At 47.5% G+C, this 19,874-nt stretch overlaps 1 protein-coding gene and 1 pseudogene across 1 annotated transcript in view; both read left to right on the forward strand.

Moving 5' to 3' along the window:
- The window catches only part of Iqank1 (IQ motif and ankyrin repeat containing 1), a 35,166-nt gene that overhangs the window by 13,482 nt on the left and 1,810 nt on the right, over positions 1–19,874 (forward strand). The window contains exons 4-7 of the mRNA XM_057792519.1: positions 8,556–8,689; positions 8,884–9,048; positions 9,115–9,306; positions 9,375–9,500. Coding sequence (XP_057648502.1) covers positions 8,556–8,689; positions 8,884–9,048; positions 9,115–9,306; positions 9,375–9,500 — 617 coding nt within the window. The remainder of the gene's footprint in view (positions 1–8,555; positions 8,690–8,883; positions 9,049–9,114; positions 9,307–9,374; positions 9,501–19,874) is intronic.
- LOC130888794 (small ubiquitin-related modifier 2-like) lies at positions 13,886–14,209 on the forward strand (annotated as a pseudogene).

The raw sequence follows: 19,874 nt of genomic DNA on the forward strand, positions 1-19,874 counted from the left end.
TCAGCCTGGTCTAAAGAATGAGTTCCAGGACAGCAGAGGTGTTACACAGAGAAACCCTGTCTCAAAAAATGAAAAAAGAAATGTCAGGTCGATGGTCGTTCATGCCTTTAATCCTAACACTTGGGAGGCAGAGGCAGATGGATCTTTTGTGAGTTCGAGGCCAGCCTGGTCTACAGAGTGAGTTCCAGGACAGCCAGGACTACACAGAAAAACCCTGTCTCAAAAAAGAATAAAAAGCAAATTACATACTTCTGACATACAATGGCATAAAACATGCATTACCATTCCAAAAGGGCTGAAAGTGTAAAAAACTGAGGCCATGACCGCACTGAGGTAGTATATTTGAGGGAAAGGTTTTTGTTTAGATATTAGGGAGAGTACAGCCGGAGGCAGGCATCTGGGAGTGTCCAGAGCAGGGAGAGAAAGCAGTACACTGAACATGGCCTACACAGTGAGCCAGGCCATTAGAGGAGAAAGACACAGGGAGAGCAAGAGAGGGGGAAGAGAGAGGGGGCCAAGAGAGCACATGGCTGGAATGGCACGGTTATATAGAAATGAGAAAACTGGGGGGAGGGAAGCCTAGGAGCTGGAGACATTTTGAGTGGGAGGTGGAGTGAGAAGAACCAAGATGCCAGCAAGGACTCTGAGATGCTGAGAGAGCCTAGAGGCCGGCATGTGCTTCGGTGTGCTAATAGGCACCTGGGGACTAAAAAGAAGGTTCTGGGCTAAAAGTCTGAACACACTTCCCTTTGTCCAGAGGGCTCACTAGACGGAGATGTTTTCAGCATGACAAGAAGCCTTTTGTTTTTTGAGACAGGGTTTCTCTGTGTAGTCCCAGCTGTAGACCCTCACTTTGTAAACCAGGCTGACCTTAAACTCAGAGATCCACCTGCCTCTGCCTCCTGGGATTAAAGGCCTGTGCTACTATGCCTGGCTCTTTTTTTTTTTTTTTTTTTTTTTTTTTTAATGAGCATTGGTGTGTAGGTGGAAGTTTCTATCCTGTCCTCCAGCTCCCAAATAACCAGCATGGAGACTTAATGTTACTTATTAATGCTCAGCTGATAGCTCAGGATTGTTACTAGTTAACTCTTACATTTTAAATTAACCTGTATTTCTTATTTACACTCTGCCATGTGGCGGTACCTTCTTTCAGTACCACATGATCATCTCTTGCTCCCTCAGTGTCTGGCTGCTGATTCCAGACTCCTTCCTTCTTCCTCCCAGCATTCTCCTAGCCTGGTTCTCCTGCCCATTCTCTTCCTGCCCAGTTATTGGCCAGTCGGCTTCTTTATTAAACCAATCACAGTGATAGATATTCCTACAGTGTAGAGGAATTTTTTTGCCTGTGTGTATGTCTGTGTAAGGGCTCTGGATCCTCTGGAACTGGAGTTACAGACATCTGAGTCTGCCGTGTGGGTGCTGAGAACTGAACCCAGGTCTTCTGGAAAAGCAGCCAGTGCTCTTAACCACTGAGCTCCCTGGAGAAGACTCTTGAGGCTACAGTCGAAAACAACCACAGGGAATTTAAAATTTTGAGCTTGTGACTGTGATAATGATAGCACTTCACTAGAGCTAGATTAGTAGCTTATCGAACTCCACCGATTAATGTTAAAACTCTGAACTTCTGAAGTCTTAATATAACCATAGCATGGGAGGGAGAGAAACCTGAAAGATTTCTCATTTTTCACAAACCTTAAGTCACTTCCTCTGACCTTCATAGCTCACATTCACAGCCCTTGAGCCGCTCTTGGACCCTCACAACCTACTCAAGCTTTCGCATCCTCAGGCCTCTACAGGTTGCGGTTGCACACCTTAAATTCTTTCTCAGACCATCACAACATACATAAACCTCAAACCTTCTCTTTTTTCATCCAGTCATTTACCACGAAACAGAAGTGGTTGATTACTGAGAGCAGTCATTACAAAGTAAGCTCCTTTAAATAAAGGAATTAGGTAAAAAGTTACATTGAAACCTGTTTTGTGAGTTTATCTCTTTGCCTGTGAAGTCAGCCAGCCAGGTAAACTGTGAGTCTGACTTTTACCTATGAAGTGGACTGACCAGGCAGCCGCACCCTTGGGAGGCAGAGAGCTGGGTGCTTGCTGTTGTCAGAATGATAAAGCTACAGTTAGCCATCAGCTTCATCCAAGACCTGAGAAGGATAAATTAGAGCAAGAACTATAATCCAATGGTCTCTGTAACAGTTAAAATGCAGAGACTTAGCTGCTGCCTGGGCGGTTACTCTAGGTTCCCTCATGGTGATCTCAATGGTTTCAATGGAGACAGTTTGTCAGTCTTTGGCTGTCACACAGGGTGGCATCAGCCTTGGGTCACGAGACCCAGAAGGTCTGAGAGATTTTCTTGTGGACGAGGAACTTGGGAAAACTGACCTACCTTGGCGAAGCCTATAGTCAACCCGACAGTGAGAACAGTTTGGGCGGGGCCTTGGCAGTTTCTTCTCCAGTGGTTCATATTAACACATTCCAGGTGGAGTAGTCTCTGCCCCACCATCTTCTCTGGAGACTTTAGGGCTGCCACTAGGTGCTGGTGTTTCTGCTTATCATGGGAAGCTTTTTACTAAACACTTTAAATACCACATTCAGCAGATCTCTGGGGGTTTTAAGGGCCATCTATTAAATATACCTCATTTTAAACAAACTTGACTTGTTTTTAGTTACTTGCTTTAGGCTTAACCTTGAAAAGATATACAGGCGGCTAAATAATGCTTGTCCTTGTAAATGAATTACATTTATACTAGCATGACTGTGCAGATAGTACTGAGCACGTTAGAGTCTGATATTATGAAGTGCCTGACCATTTATTTACTTGTATGTCTTAATTATCTTTAACAGTTTACAACAGGTTAGTTGCTTTTTTTTGGGGGGGGGTGATTTGAGACAGGGTTTCTCTGTGTATCCCTGACTCTCCTGGAACTTACACTGTAGACCAGGCTGGCCTCGAACTCAGAAATCTGCCTGTTTCTGCCTCCTGAGTGCTTGGATTAAAGGTGTGCGCCATCATTGCCCGGTTAGATTTTTGTTGTTGTTGTTTTTTTTTAGTTTCCAAATATACCTGATGAATCTACAAACCTGAAATAAAAGCCAGGCAACAGTGGTGTCTGCCTTTAATCCCAGCACTTGGGAGACAGAGTCAGGTGGATCTCTGTGAGGTTGAGGCTAGACTGTTCTACAGAATGAGTTCCAGAACAGCCGAGCCAGAGCTACAAGAAAAACCCTGTCTGGAGTGGGGGGGAGGGAAGAAATGATAAATGTTAGAAAGGATATTAAGTAAAGTGGAACCCTCATCCATTGCTGGCGAGAGTCCCAACTAGTGCAGACACTGAACTGAAACTGAATAGACCCACCCCTGTCCAGCCGCACCGCTTCAGGCCACGCCCCTGCGCCCTGCCACGGTGACACTTGCAGGTCCATGTTCGCTGCTGCTCCGTGGCTCCCAGCAGCTGGGAAATGAACTCATTCTAGAGGATCATCGGGTAACGAACAGATAATGAAAATGTGGCCCAGACACACAGTGGAATCTGGAAGAAAACAGACAGAATTGGGAAATATTACATTAAGGGAGCTAACCCAGGTTCAGAAACAAGCATATTCTCTTCTGCCTTCTCATTAACTTTGTTTAAAGATTTATTTATGTGTTCATATGTGCTTTCCCTTCATGTGTATCTGTGCACCACATGGGGCCTGTAGAGGTCAAAAGAGGGCATCACATCTCCTGGAACTGGAGTTACAGATGGTTGTGGGCCACCTTGTGGGTGCTCAGAACCAAACTGTGTCCTCTGTAAAAGCAGCCAGTGCTCTTAACTGCAGAGCCGTCTCTAGAGTCCCTGCCTTCTAGTTTTAATATATGCATATTTAAGTGGAAATGACTGTGATTAATGCCAAGAAACTCGAAGGGGGCCCATGAGAGGGGGAAAAGACACTTTAGGTTATGGGGAGGAGAGTAATAAATCACATGAGATATGAAAGTAAAGGGGGGTACTTACATGGGGAGGGGACAGGAGAAGGAGCCCACACTGAGGCCGTATGGAAAAGCCACAAGGAAACTAGTACTTGGTAATCTAATTGAAATCTGGCGTTTCCTTTTGTAAGAGTTTGAATGGTGGTCCCTGAGTGGTTAAAGCTGACCCCAGGAGCTACATATAGATTTGTAAGTGAAAATTCCAGTGTCTGAAGTGGGGCACCACCCGATGATGTGTAGGTCAGGGAGATTCCTGAGGCTCCCACAACAATGCAGGCAAACGCCGCTGCAGTTGGCTGCCCACTGGAATTACATGGTAAGAACCTGTTGCTGAAGACACCATGTATTGTGGTCAGAGGACACAGAGAAGTCCAGCTGGAACCAAGCTGGAAGCTCTCTCCCCACTGGCTTGCCCTCTTATGCTAGAAGGTGCTGTGCAGGCTGCTTGGGAGGGTTGTCATCAATGGTCTAACACAGCCATGGACCTTAACTCTGACATGGCCGACTCTCCAGGCACAGTGTGTCCGTTGGTGCAGCAGAGGCAAGTCTGCTGTGGGGTAGCCAACTGCTTTCTGGCTGGGTTTGAGGCCTGCTCCAGTGGAGGGAGCACAGCCAGCACTGTACACCTGGTTAACGCCGTGGCTGGTGAGGTCATGGACCCTCGTGGGGAAGACACTGCTGTTGTTTTGGTAAATGGGTGTGATGTGACTAATTATGTTTGTGCATAGATGAGCGCTGCTGTCAGCTTCAGTTAGTGTCTGAGTCACAATTTGTTGCTGTTACGAGACATGGCCAAAGCAATTCATCTATATAGCATTTCATCGAGGGCTGAATTACAGTTTCAGAGGGTTAGTACAGTATCATCATAGTGGGAAGCATTGCAATCTTCTGGCAGACATGGGGCTGGAGAAGTAGTACATCCTGGTTCACAGGCTGAGAGACACTGGGTCTGGCGTGGGCTTTTAAAACCTCAAAGCCCACCCCCAGTGACACACTTCCTCTCACAAGGCCACACCTCCTAATCCTTCTAATCCTTCTAATCCTTTCAAACAGTTCCACTTGCTGGTGATGAAGTATCTAAATATAGGAGCCTATTGGGCCCATTCTTATTCAAACCACCACAGTTAGAAAAGGTTTTGTTGCCGTTTTGCAGTGGGCAGCACTAACTGCAGAGACTCATAACTGGTCAAAGTGCTGAGAAAGTGACTGTTCAGTGCTCAGCCATAAGTATCTTTGTCAGCCTCTGCAAGGCTCAGGGCACATCAGAGAAGAGAGGGCAGGAAGAACGTAAGCGCCCTGAGATGGTGGAATGTTCTGGAATGCTGTGTTTTCTCATGAGCTATTTTTGTGTGTGTGAATTTTAATTTTAATTCTCATATAACCTGGTAGTTGCATTTATTGCCGTGTACATGTCTTTTATTTATGTCATTCTTTCCTGAAGCATGAGTCCAATTGTCATAATTCCCTATTCTGAAACCTTTTGTATACAGAAGCACACATGTGCTACTGCTGTTTATTTTGCTTTTTAATAAATTTATTGATTCTTTGAATATATTTTCCCCCTTAGCAATTTTCTCTAGCTCAGTGGTTTTGGGTCCTTGCTTATTTTTGTATTTGCCATTCTTGAGATTCAAAATGCATTTCAATGCTGTGACTTGATGACTTTTGTTAGCTTTCAAAACTCTCTTCCAACCAAACAAAACACCTTTAATCTCAGCACTCAGGAGTCAGGACTGTCTGATCTCTGTGAGTTCCAGGACACCTAGGGCTGTTATACAGAGAAACCGTGTCTCAAGAAACTGTTTTCAACATTGATAATCTATATGTTGTTTCAGTTATACCCACATTAACCATTTTCTTTGTCTCTGTCTTTTTCCAAATATTTTATTTTATTTTATTTTTTATTTTTTATTTTTTTTGGTTTTTTTCAAGACAAGGTTTCTCTGTAGTTTTGGTGCCTGTCCTAGAACTAGCTCTTGTAGACCAAGCTGGCCTCAACCTCACAGAGATCCGCCTGCCTCTGCCTCCTGAGTGCTGGGATTAAAGGTGTGTGTCACCACTGCCTGGCTCCAAATATTTTATTTATATTCTATTCTAGTACTAGTTCTACCTTTAGCTCTTTTTATTATGATGTTACAGTTAACAGTTAATTGAGTTCTTAATTTGATTTTTTTTTTTTTGAGGTAGGTTCTCACTGCGTACTTCTGGCTGGAATTCACTACGTAGACCAGGCTGACCTTGAACTCAGAGATCCACCTGCCTAAATCTGGTCTCCAAATGCTGGGGTCAAAGGCATGCACCACCATACCTAGCCCCAGCTGAGCTCTATTGTTGTTCTTTCCAGAGGGTCTCTTGGTGTAACTCAGGCTGTCCTGGAACTCACAGAGATACCCCCTACCCCGTCTCTCGAGAAATGGGAGTAAAGGCTTGTGCCATCATGCCCAGCCCCAGTTGAGCTCTGAGTTTGAGTTTTGTTAGTTTACACTCTACAGTTTATAACTGGCTCCAGTTCTCTGATAAAAGTTTTCAGTCTTGGGCCAGGCGGTGGTGGCGCACGCCTTTAATCCCAGCACTCGGGAGGCAGAGGCAGGCGGATCTCTGTGAGTTCGAGACCAGCCTGGTCTACAAGAGCTAGTTCCAGGACAGGCTCCAAAGCCACAGAGAAACCCTGTCTCGAAAAACCAAAAAAAAAAAAAAAAAAAAAAAAAGTTTTCAGTCTTACCTTTAACTTTTAGTTCCTCAAGCATCTTTATGTTCTTGATCATCATAAGCCTTTTCTACCAACACTCTCATTGTTTCTAATTTTTTGGTATTTCGAGACAGGGTTTCTCTGTGTAGCCCTGGCTGTCCTGGAGCTCACTCTGTAGACCAGGCTGGCCTGGAACTCAGTGATCTGTCTGCTTCTGCCTCCCAAGTGCTAGGACTAAAAGCGCGTGCACCACTGCCTGCCTACCGTTTTGTTTTCAGTCGTACCTGCTTTCTCCGGTTGCCTATTTCAGAAGTCCTTAGCATCCCCGATGAAACACTTAGAAGAATGTTAAATATGAAACCCTGTCTCAAACAACAACAACAAAACAATGAAAAAAGAAAAGAGAAAAAGAAAGAAAACAAAAAAGAAAGAAAACAAAATAAAATAGGGCCCAGATGTAATTCAGTATAGGGTGCTTGCTAATTATACCCACCAAAGACTGAATCCAAAGATTCATTTCCGGGACCAGGAGATGTTGCATTAAGCCACTAGATTGTAGATTGGACTTGAGGACCTGAGTTTAATCCCCAAAAGCCATGTAGTTCCAGCCCCGGAGAGGCAGAGGCAGGAGGGTCCCTGGGATCACGGCCAGTCAGCCATGTGTACCTGCACACACAAGATTAATTTCTAACCTTTTTTTTTATCTGGGGAAATGGTTGAGAAGGGTTCTCACTGCGTTGTCCAGGTTAGTCTCCACCCCCTTGAATCAAGTGACCTCCCTACCCCCTGGAGTACCTGGACCTACAGGTGTGTGCCAAAGGGTCAGCTCCATTTGCTGCACCCTGTTTATCTTCTTCCTGGTTTCTGCTCTATGCTGTTCCTCAACTGCATCACCTGGGACCGCCCCTCTCTGCATCACCTGGGACCGCCCCTCTCTGCAGAGCCACACTACACTGCCCGCTGTCCTTGCTGCTGAATTTCTTCACGTCTGTCCATCTGAGTCTTGTTTTCTGTTTCTTTCTTTATGCACGCTGACTCATCTTTCAGTTGTCCTGGCAGTCTACACAGCCTGTCTTGGAGTCCCAGTTAGATAAGATTTTCATCTCTCTTTTGTGAATACTCTGGACACCTTACTTGAGGCTTGTATTCTTCTAGCTCTCCAGCTTCCTGCTAAATGCTGCTGATTTCCCTGCTGCCCCCACCCCAACAGAGAGAGCCTGTGGGGTGGAGTAGTGCCCATAGGTTACTCATTGGTGATCAGCCAGTCCCCTGCTCCTGGAAGCCACTGTACCAGGACAGCATGTTAGACCTCTGCAAGATGGCCTGAATGTGTGCGCGGCTGTGCCCAAGTTCTAGACTCACGCTCTTGTGAGTGTCCTGGGCTGTGGTCTGAGATCACTCCCCTTTGGGGGCAGTTTATACTTAACGTCCAAGCTTTGAGGATGTGTTGGGCCTCTGGCTCTGGTGGGTGAGCCCTGAGGACCAGGGGCAGTTTTTCTGTCCTTTCCTCGGGCTTCCTACAACTTCTCTCAGTTGGCATCTTTCCAGCTGCAGATTTCTAGCGATTTTCTGGCCCCGGGGATGAGGACTTTCTGCTCAAGCCTGGCTCACTCTCCTTCCCTGGTTATTCTGAGAGAGCATTATTCTGACTCAGCTAGTGAGGAATTTTTGTCACTGTTGAGACACTGTCTACCACTTAGCCCTGGCTGGGCTGGTTTCGCACTAATGGACTCCGTGATATTCCTGAGTGTTGGGAGATAGGCATGATCACCGCATCCGGCCTTCATGCTTTCTGAGAACCATCCGGGTCCTCTGTATGACCCAAGCAACTGCATAGATGGTGGCTAGGAAGGAAGACTGGGGTTCAAATCTCAACTCTCTTCACCCCAGCCCCAACCGCCGAGGACAAAGCCGCCATTGTCATCCAGTGTGCCTTCCGGCAACATCTGGCACGAAAGGAGCTGGCTCGCCGTCGGCAGGAGCGCCAGGAGTACCTGGATGAAATGGAGAAGCTGCAGAGAGAGGTGAGTAGGGTTCACCCACAAGACCCTGGGTGCCAGGACCAGCGGAAGAGGGAAGGTCTGGACAGAGTGTGAAAGGGAATCATGACCTTGGGATTTAGACAGGGACCTCAGGTTGTGGACGTGATGTCTGGATTGCACAGTGACCACGAGCTGCGTGGGCGCTGGGGACGGTGACCACGGGCCATGTCTTGCAGGCCTACCTGGCCTTGGTGCGCCGGGAGCAGGAGGCGGCTCGGCGGCAGCGCGAGCAGGAGGAGGCGGCGGAGCGCGCCCGGCGGGAGGAGCTGCAGCGCCGCCGCCGCCTGCTGGAGGCTGCCTTCGAAGGGGACCTGGGCGAGATCCGTGCGGTGCTTAAAGAGGTCCGTGCGACAGCAGCGGGTGGGCGGGGCCGGGCGGGCGCCAAGGTGACACTGCCCTGCGCCCAGGTGGATCAGCTCCTGACGCGCGAAGGCGTGGGCCACGACGAGGCGGGCAAGGCTCGGCGGCTGCAGAGGCGCGTGGCCACTGTGGAGTGCGAGGACAGCCACGGGAACACGCCTCTGTCCGAGGCGGCGGCGGGCGGGCAGCCCTTGGCCATCCAGCTGCTGGCGGAGCTGGGTGCCAGCCCCAACAGCAAGGTGGGCGCGGTGCGCGCGGCGGCGGCGTGGCCTGGTCCCCGCACGCGCTCAGGGAGCCCCTTCCACAGGGCGCCTTCGGCCGCACGCCGCTCTACCGGGCAGCCTTTGGGGGTCACCTGGAAGCCGTGGAGGTGCTTCTGAAGCTCGGAGCAGACCCCCGGGTGTACGCCGATGATGGGAGCACTCCGGAGCAGGTGTGGCCCTGGCATGCACTTCCCTACTCCAAAAGTTTCCGATGTGGTGGCACACATCTGTAATACCAGGACTGAGCAAGAGCATTGACCCTTTCTCTTAAGGAATAAATGTGTGTATATATGTGAATACACACACACACACACACACACACATTCTTTACGAGACAGGGTCATACGTAATATATATATAAAGGAATATGTATCTCATAAAAAATATATGTGTGTGTGTGTGTGTGTTGTATCGATTGATATGATACAGGGATTCCTAGGTTTTGTATTTGGTTCCATCCCACCAACCAAACACCTGCAGGTTTCTGAACAATGATTGGTTGTTGTCTGCCAGGGGACGCCTTCTGTGTGGTTATCCTAGCTCCTTCAGGGCTCTGGCCACCAGAGGATACAGCTGCTGTGGTAGATTAGGCTCTCTGGCCTCAGAGGTTGGCCAGGTATCACAGGTGCCCTCAATCTATTCCTGTTTCTTCCCTCTTGGTGGAACTGCCTCCCATCAGGAGAGAGTGCTGTCTTCCTCATGCTGACCACTGGAACATGTGGGTCCTGGAGGTTGCTGGTGAGGCTCACTCAGCAGTGGGGGCAACTCTGAGAAACCAGCCTAGGAAGTGCCTCTACCTTCTATTTGTTTTTACATACACACACACACACACACACACACACACACACACGTTGGCCAGGAACAATCCTGATCCTTCTGCCTTAGCCACTACAGTTCTGGGGTTACAGGGGCTGGGTACCACACCTGACCTTACCTTTATTTCCTTTAAGTCACCTGAATTTAAAGTTAGTTACCCCATATCTCACCCCTAAAGCTGAGGGTGCTGCCAGAAATGGTGGTGTGGGTGTCAGGCCTTTTGGCAAACACTTGCTTCTGTGCCCCTTGAAGGAATATCAGATTCCTTGCCCAGCCTGGGACCCCAGCTTCAGGCGCCGCTTCCTGGGGACACTTCTCTGGGCTTAGCCTAAGCTCCTGGGCTAACAGGTAAAGTTACAGTATAGCTGGAGTCTGGGAACTCAGAGTGCCCAAGAGCCGGTGCCTGGAGGCCATAGAGGGCCGGAGGACTGTGGGCATTGCTGTGGGGCTGGTAACTGGGGAGCTGTGGTGACAGGGAGGTGTCTGAATCTTAGCTGTCAGGAAGAGCACTCATCTCAACTCCAGGTACTAGAGCCACTGACAGCCCACAAGCCAAGAAATGAGTTCTGCCCTGAGTTTCACACCTGACACAATCAACTCAGCAGATCTGAGTTCCAGCATTAACAGGGAGCCTCTAGGCCTTAGACAGGGAAATAGCTCTGGGCCCTCGGGCATGTTGGAGAATTCTTAGCACACTGAGAAGCCAAAAGAAAGAAAAGCTGGCCTTCACCAAGATGAAATCATAGTAACCTGGCGGGGGCGACACCATGATCACAAAGGCATTCCCAGGGCTGGAGAGATGGTTCAGCCGTTAAGAGCACTGGCTGTTCTTCCAGAGGTCCTGAGTTCAATTCCCAGCAACCACATGGTGGCTCACAACCATCTGTAATGAGATCTGGTGCCCTCTTCTGGCCTGCAGATGCACATGCAGACAAAACACTGTATACATAATAAATGAATAAATAAATCTTTAAAAAAAAAAAAAAAAGGCGTTCCCAGGGTGAGGCTTTTCTATGTACTCCAGTTGTCCTGACCTGCGATGTGCCCAAGTGTGGGAAACCCGATGGCATAATCAGTGGTTGGGGACTGCATTTGCACTCTCCCCTGAGGACAAAAAGAAAGAAGAAAGGAAAGAAGGGAAGGAAAGCTTCCCTTCATAAGTCTCTGACAGGAAGCAATGGCCAGCAATGGGAGATACTGGTCACAAATCATATACCTGACCAAGGACACCTCCCTGGGGAATATAAGCAAATTCCATCTCAATGACAAGCAAACATGTCGTCCAGCCATGACAGACAAGGAGAGGAGTGTCCCAGAAGAGGACCTGATGACTGCCGAGCCGCACAGAACAAGGGTGTCCCTTGTCAGCATTCACTGTGACAGCTGAAGTGGCGGAAGGCAAGGCCAAAGGCAAGGCTGGAGTCTCCTGCCGTGCAGCCAACGTGAACATGGGCTCCTCCTGCTGCGGACTCTGAAGATCTAAACACACTATGCTCCTCAGCAGTTATGTTTGGGCACTTAGCCCGGCAGAGTGAGCCTGTGCTCACATACTAACGTCTACTGAAGCTTGCATGGTAATAGCCCCAAACTGGACACAGTCCGGATACAGATGTCCTTTCATGGTAAAAACTGGTACGGCCACAGTCTAGACCTCCTTCCAGCCACGGAGGATGAGGTAGAGACTGGCAGCAACTCCCACTCTCCAGGGAACCGTGAGAAAAAGCCCCTCCTGCAGCGCTAAGCAGACAATTCCATCTCAAACTGGCAAAATGATAAAGTGGAAGAGAGATTGGTGGTTTCTACAGGAAGGAAAAGAGGAGGAGGAGTGGACGTGGTGAGGGGGGAGGACAGCGGCACTCAAGGTTGTGGGTACGGAAACTTGTTTGGTTTTCTTTCTTTCTTTCTTTTTTTTTTTTTAGACAGGGTTTCTCTGTGTAGACTTGGCTATCCTAGAACTCACTCTGTAGACAAGGCTGTCCTTAAACTCACAGAGATCCGCCTGCCTCTGCCTCCCGAGTGCTAGGGTTAAAGGCGTGCGCCACCACCGCCCAGCTCATCAGCTTGTTCTTGTTTGCTGCACGCAGGCCTCAGTTACCTGCAGTGACCTGCCACATACTGTACGCTTTGTCTTTCTTTCAGCTAGCTCAGTCTCTACCCTGCCACTTCATGAGCTTATTAAACCACAGATCTGCTCACGTGACACCCAGCAGCTGACCACGTCATCCTCTTGTGCTTGTTTGGTTTCCGTTGATTATGGCTCTTCACCCACAGGTCAACCCGCACAGGTTTGTAAGCTGTTCCCACTCACAGAAGCTCACAGCTCGGCTCTGTGGGACCAGAGAGAGATTAACATCACGTTCTTTGCCAAAATCTTGGCACATAGTTCTCAATAACTATTCTTTCAGATAAGCACCCATGGTTTATTTAAGATCTGAACTTGCTGGCTCACCCAGACGACTGTCCACATGTGCAAGCGTTCACCTGATCATCATCCCTTCTCTCCCTTCGCATCCACTTCTCTAGCTGCTCTGGGAAATTATACATCTTGGACCTTATTCTATAAAATACTGATCATAAGCTGGACATCGAATGAATGATAGTTGTGTGTGTGCCTCTGTGGTTCACTGGAAGAAAGGCCCAGCAGAAACAATGTAAGGAATGCCATTTGCCAGAGCCCCACCCTCTCTGCCCATGGAACTGTGTGGTGGATTTTATAGGGGTACTTTCCTTGTTTCTCCTGTCCTGCCGTTTATTCCACATTTAAAGCACCGTTCATCCATCCACTCTCTCACCGTTCAGTTGCCTGTCTATCCATGTTTAGACCTAAACATCTGGACACTGCAGCTTAGTCTTGCTGTTGGCATCTTCTGCACGTGAGTCTGTGTGGCATTGTTCTTCCACCATCATCTCTGGTCCCAAGCTGTGTCTGTGAGATTCAGTCTTTTGCTCAGACCTAAAGTTTATCTCCTTTCACTAGTATAGCGAACTCCATTATGCAAATTTCCAATGACTGCGTTCCAGATGTGGCTGCAGTGTGCTGTGTGTGCCCTTGCCATCTCTCCTGTGCATGCCCACACACTTTCGTGGCTGTAGTAGCCCGTTCCCTTCTGCCAGCAGTGCCTTGCAGTCCCACTGCGCAGTTCAGTCCCGTGCTGTGATCATTGTAGGTTTTGAAGACTTGCGGTAGATGTCATTGTTGTGCTAGCTGCTTTCCTGTTGCTGTTATGAAACACCATGGCCAAAAGCAACTTAAAGAAGAAAAAGTTCATTTGGTTTATGGTTCTAGGGATAGAGTCCAGCTTGGGGAAGGTATGTCATGGTAGGGGGAGCAGGAAGCTGACTGATTGCATTTTCATCCGCACACACGGGAAGGAAAGAGAAAGAATAGGAAGTGGGATGAGACTATAAACCCTCAAAGCCCACCCCCAGTGATATACTTCCTCCAGCAAGGCTCAGCCTCCTTAGAGGTACCATACCCTCCACAAACAGTGCCATCAACTACGGGCCAAGTGTTCAAATACATGATCCCACAGGGGACAACCCTCCTTCAAACCAACACATTATGCCCTTGCCCCCAGAGGCTCTTGACCATCTCACAATGCAAAATGCATGTATTCCAACTTCAAAAGTCCCTATAGTATTTCAGAGTCCCAGCACCATTCTAAAGTCCCAGATCTTGTGCTGTGAGGACCTGGTGCATCTCTGTGAAGTGGCAGCTGGGGAGACTCCCATGCTCACCATGGCCAATGAGAAACCCAAGGAAGGAGTCAAGACTGAGAACAATGAGCATATTGATGCATCCTGCTTAGGGGTAGGGTGGCTGCACGGTGCAGTTTTAAAGGAAGAAACAGGCACTGCTCAGTGAACTAATGAAAGCCCACTGTGAACAACAGAGTTCGCCAATAAGGCAGATCGGGTTCCAGTTCGATGGGCAAACAGTGAAACAGACACACCTGCATAGTTGGAAATGGAGGATGAAGATCCGATGGATGTGTTCCAGCAGCAGACAGGAGATGTCTACCAAAAAGGGAGGTCGCTACTTCATCCCAGAATTTTGTTATAAACCAAGAAACATTCTCCATTAGAAAGCTGCAGTTTGGTTCCCGCACACCCTGACCACCACTCTGTACTTTTCTCTGCTCTTTGGTTTCCCTGTCCCTATTCCTTTCTTGAACATAAAGCCCCTGGTGTATTGCACCAGCATGCTGCCGTGTTCCCTTTCGGTTGACATCAGATGGAGAAGGGCTGGGAAGGTAGTGGCTCTATGAAAGCCCCCCCCCAACTAGTGGCATGCTCACTCAGCTTTTCTCCATACACTCCAGGAAGTTATTTTGCTCTCATTGTTTTAACAAAAGAACTCAACAACATAAACCCCTGTACCCCTTCTTCAGTTGGAGAATGTCAATGTTTTTTATTTATCACAAAACCAAGGATAATTTGTAACCTTTCTTTATGTAGCTGTTACATGTAGGGTAATCTGCCTTTAAGTAGGGGAAAATTATTCTTGAACAAAATGTTCCTGGATAGCTTCCCTTCAACTCAAGCACCTTGTTGTTAAAGAAGGGGAAAAAAAGGAAAAAAGAAAAGAAAAAGAGAAAAGAAGAAAGAAGAAAAAGAAAGAGAAAAAAGGAAAAGAAAAGAGAAAAAAGAAGAAAAGAAAAAAGAAAAGAAAAAAGAGAAAAAGAAAAGAAAAAGAAAAGGGAAAAGAAGAAAAAAAGAAAAGAAAAAGACGAGAAAAAGAAGAGAAAGAAAAGAAAAAGAAGAAAAAAGGAAAAAAAGAAAAAAGAAGAAAAGAGAAAAAAAGAAAAAAGAAAAGAAGTTCAAAATCTCTTGTGAGACTCAAGGCCATTTCTAAACATGATCGACTGTAAAATCAAAAAACTAATTACGATTCCCTTATAAAATAGTAAGGAATATGCATTGCTGTTCCAACATGGAGGAATGGGAGCTTAGTGAGGAAATACCAGACCAAAGCAAGACTGAAACCTAGTAGGAAAAACCAAAGTCCCGTAGCTCTGTGTCTTCTTTCTGGGACTTTAATTTCGATGGTTTGGCTGACTCCACCACCCTTTGCTGGCTGCAGCGTACACCTCTCTCGGGCTGGTTCCACTGCATAGGTGCAGTTCTCCTTCAGATGTCTCAAGCTCTGGCAGCTCCGACATCTTCGGGTCTCCGCTGCAACCCAGGCCTCAGCATCACAGTTCATTCAGTGGACTCTCCGCTCCCTTGCAGGGACTTCAACCTGGCATGCATTGCCGGGCCTCAGCAGCTCTCCACTCATGGAGGAAGGAAAACGTGCTTAGCAAGTGCACACCTTGATGAGTGACCATCACCAAACAGAAACGATGCCTAAAAGCGAAGTCAATGGACTGCGAACCCAGAGGGAAGTCCCAGGGCTTGGCATAGTGGCATATACCCAGGAGGAGGAGGCAGGAGGATCTCTGTGAGTGTGAGGCCAGCCTGGTCTACATAGTGAGCTCCAGGACAGCCAGGACTACTCAGAGTCTCAAAACATAAACAAACAAACAAAAAAGGGAGAAAATAAAGGACTGTGGGGGACAGTCTTCATGTCTGGCTGTACAAGGCTTGGTGTGATCTCAGGAGCACTTCCTAAAAGGGGGGAAACGCTTGGAGACATCCTGTGTGTGAGAAAGTTCAACTTCAGCTGCTGGTAACTGTGAGAGTTCAAGGCGAGAGGTGTGTGTGTCACTCTTAGGTGAGAGACAGCTGCCGATACCTGCTCCTCAGTGAGGGATAATCAGAGCATCCAAGAGAGGAGTAGAAACTCACTTCAAAATGCTTCTTTAAAAATACATCTTCTGGACTGATGAGTGGAGTCAGCGGGTAAGGTGCTCACCACTAAACCCGACACCATGAGTTTGATCCCCGAGATCCATATGGTGGAAGGAGAGAACCAGCTCTTAGAAGCTGCTCTCTGACCACACCCACCCATCCCCCCATGATAAACAAATGCGATACAGATACACTTGAAAAAAGATATCTAGGCCAGGTACACGCCTGCCATCCCAGCACTTAGGAGGCTGAGGCAGGAGAATTGCCATGAGTTTGAGATCAGCCTGAGCTACATAGCAACTATCAGGTCAGCCAGACTTACAGAGCAAGGCTCTATATATTTAAAAAAAAAAAAAAAGAGTCAAAATGGCCAATACGCATAAGACAGATTTCTCGCCAATATTAACAGGGAAACACAAGTTAAAATTATTACTACAACTAGTGTGATCTGAATGAGAATTGATTGTCCCCATGAGTCCATGATTTAACACTTGGTCCACAGTTGGCATTGCTCAGTAGCTTAAAACAGAATGAGTTTGTGTTCAGTGTCCACTGCAAGGATCACATTAGCTTCGGAATTTTGTAGTCTTTTGGGAAGCCCCGTGGACAGAGTAGCCACTGTCTGAATATCACTTGCCTTGGTCCTAGAGGAGAGGCATCCAGAACATTCAGTGCAAACCACTGCTGTTTACTAACAGACCTGGTCGTTTGGCACAAGTTGTCAGGAAGAATATTCTTTGACCTGTCTAGAAAATGGGGTAGTGACGTGCACAGCAGCCAGTACTACTAACTAGCAGTTTTGACACCCTTTCCTATGTACTTTCCTCAGTTGGTCCTGGATGTTTTCTTCTGACATGCCTTCCATTTTACTAGTCTTCTCTCCAGCTGTCTGCTGTCAGTCATTAAATATTCATACTTTGTTGTTAATTTTGATTATTTTAACTTCTAGAAACTTCATTTGTTATATAATATAGTGTCTTTCAGCACCTAGCCAAATTCTTAATTCAGTCCTCATCACCTTGAATGTGTTGTTTCTGAGGTCCTGAAGACTGAACCTAGGGCTTCGTTCAGCTGAGTGAGTACTCTACCCAGAGCTGTAACTCCAGTCTCCAGATCCCTGTGGCTATAACCCTGCCTGTCCTGAACTTGCTTGTAGACCAGGCTAGCCTCAAACTTACAGAGATTTCCCTGCCTCTACCTCCCAAGTTCAGGGATGAAAGGTGTGCGCCTCTGACATCGGGCCCTGTTTGTTTGCTTGTGTTAAAATCTTACATATTCCACTGAGGGTTCAGCACTGCATATGCCAGGATACCAGCAGTCTGGAGCCACCCTGTCAGCTTCAGGGCTTTGAAACTCAGCTGAAGCCCTTGTGAGAACCCAATTCTGGGTCACCTTATCCTATGGATACAATCTTTAGAACTTCCACCCAAAGCAAGCATCTAAGCTGGATGTAGTGGCGCACACCTTTAATACCAGCCCTGGGAGCAGAAGCAGGCAGATCTCTGTGAGTTAGAGGCCAGCCTGGTCTACACAGACAATACAGCCAGGGCTGCATGGAGAGATCTTGCTTCAAAGCAAAACAGGGCAAAAATAAGCATTTAAAATTATATATTTGTCGGGCAGTGGTGATGCATGCCTTTAATCCCAGCACTAGGGAGGCAGAGGCAGGCAGATCTCTGTGAGTTCAAGGTCAGCCTGGTCTACAAGAGCTTGTTCCAGGACATCTAGGACTGTTACACAGAGGAACCCTGACTTGAAAAAAAATTGTATATTCCAGGGTTGGGTGATGGACATTAGCTGACAAGTTCTTGTATATTCCAGGGTTGGGTGATGGACATTAGCTGACAAGTTCTTGTATATTCCAGGGTTGGGTGATGGACATTAGCTGACAAAGTTCTTGCGTAGTGTGCATGGTGCCCTGGGTTTCACCCCCAGTACCAGATATACCAAGCATGGGGATACATGCCTGCCATCCCAGCAGCACTCAGGAGATGGAGGCAGGAGGATGAGAAATCCATGGTTATCCATGGCTACAAAAGACTCTGTCTCAAAAAGGTCCTATATTGGGACTAGAGAGATGGCCAAGCAGTTTGGAGTACTGGCTGCTTTTCCAGAAGACCTGGGTTCAATTCCCAGCACCCACATCGTGACTAACGACCATTTATAATAACTTCAGTTCCAGGGAATTTGAGTCCCTTTGCACTGTGCCTCTGCATATACCAGGTATACAAATGGAGTCCAGATAAACATGCAGGCAAAACACTTATACACATAAAATTCAATTAAATTGCAAAGTCACCTATGCTCAGGGAACATTTTAGGATAGGGGACAGAAAGACTGTGAGAACCACAGGATCTGGAAGTTTGCTCTGAGATTGTGTCTCCTAGGAATGTCAGAAGACACACCCATACAACCTCAACAACATGACTGCCCAACCATGAGCTGAACAGGGACAACAATAGCCATGCCAATGTGGACAAGGAAAAGCCCATGAGGCCTCAAGCCTACCCTGGGAACTACATGCAACTACAGAACACTGAGAATGGAAGAACTAGTCTTTCCTAGGGAAGAGTAAACCAACTAGTCATCCAATACCAGATGGTCAGCCCTGAAAACACACATTTTAGTAACATACAGACTGAGCAGATTGATTTTAGGAATATGTGCATATATACATATGTATATATACATGTAACAACAGTCAGTGGGAAAAGAGGGCACAGATTTGAAAGACAGCGAGGAGGGGTGTATGGGAGGCTTTGGAGGGGAGAAGTGATATAATTACACCTCAAAATGTCGCATATTTATTCATAAATTCCTTCAGTTACCCATCCAACTGCCTATCCTATGCATTTCTCTACACATTAATTCATCAGTGACTCTTTCCACGTGGCCGCCTTTGGTCTCTTATCTGCACGTTCACGTCAGCACATTCAGATGAACACCAATAGGTTCATTCATTGACTCACGCAGTCATTGGACTAACTGACAGAATGTGCTAGGCAACATCCTAGGCGCTTGGGGGAAGCTTTTTGAACAAAGGGCCAACGGTCTCAGTGCAGTGGTGGAGCAGGGTGAGGGGCCGTGTCTCTAGGGGGACAGGTGGGTAGCCGTGGTTTTAAGGCGTCCAGGGTGCATCTCTCCAAGGAAGTGTCTGCCATGTAGGAAGGAATTGGAGGTGAGGGCATGGATGCCCGATGTCCAAGGACAGAGCTGGCCAAGGAGGATACTGGATGAAGGTAGCGGTGGCGTACCATCTCCAGGAGGACCAGTGCCATCTGATGTCACTCAGCACTGAGGAAACTCAGAGCTGTGGGGGCAATGATGGCAAGGAAAGGCCCAGGCAGCCCTTGGCACTGTCTTGGCTGAGGCCTTCAGCAACTGGGTGCTGGTTTGTAGGCTATGAAAAGCAGGCAGCCTCTAATTTTCTAAAAGTAATCTTGGGCTCCATGTAAAGCAGCTGAATTATGAAAGCTTATGCATTGTCTCTGCTGGGCTCTGAGCTAATATGACACGAACGAGATGGGGCCAACAGATACAAGGGGCTGACTTTAAGCCATCAGCTTTGTACTTTGTATGGGCTAACCATGTCCCGACCCTCCCAGTCCTCCATGTAGACCCTTCTCCATCTTTCCTCCAGTATCTAGATGATGGCCAAGTCTGCCAGGCTCATCATCCCTGTTCTTACTGTGACCCATGAGCATCATCTCTGCTTTTCAGAGCCAGGCAAGGGAGCGATTACAAGTGTAGACCATCATACCCAGGTCTTTGTGGCTCTTAGGAGCTGTGTCTTAGAAGGATAGATCTTCAGGTCGACAGGAGATGAAAGCGGCTCTAGACAACTGGGTCTATACCTATAGTGTGGGTAGCCTAGGGGCTTTGGTGACTTTGCAAGGAACTTGGTTGGTGGACAGATGGAGAGGGCAAATGTGAC

This window comes from Chionomys nivalis, chromosome 17, assembly GCF_950005125.1.
Source record: "Chionomys nivalis chromosome 17, mChiNiv1.1, whole genome shotgun sequence".
NCBI lineage: Eukaryota > Metazoa > Chordata > Mammalia > Rodentia > Cricetidae > Chionomys > Chionomys nivalis.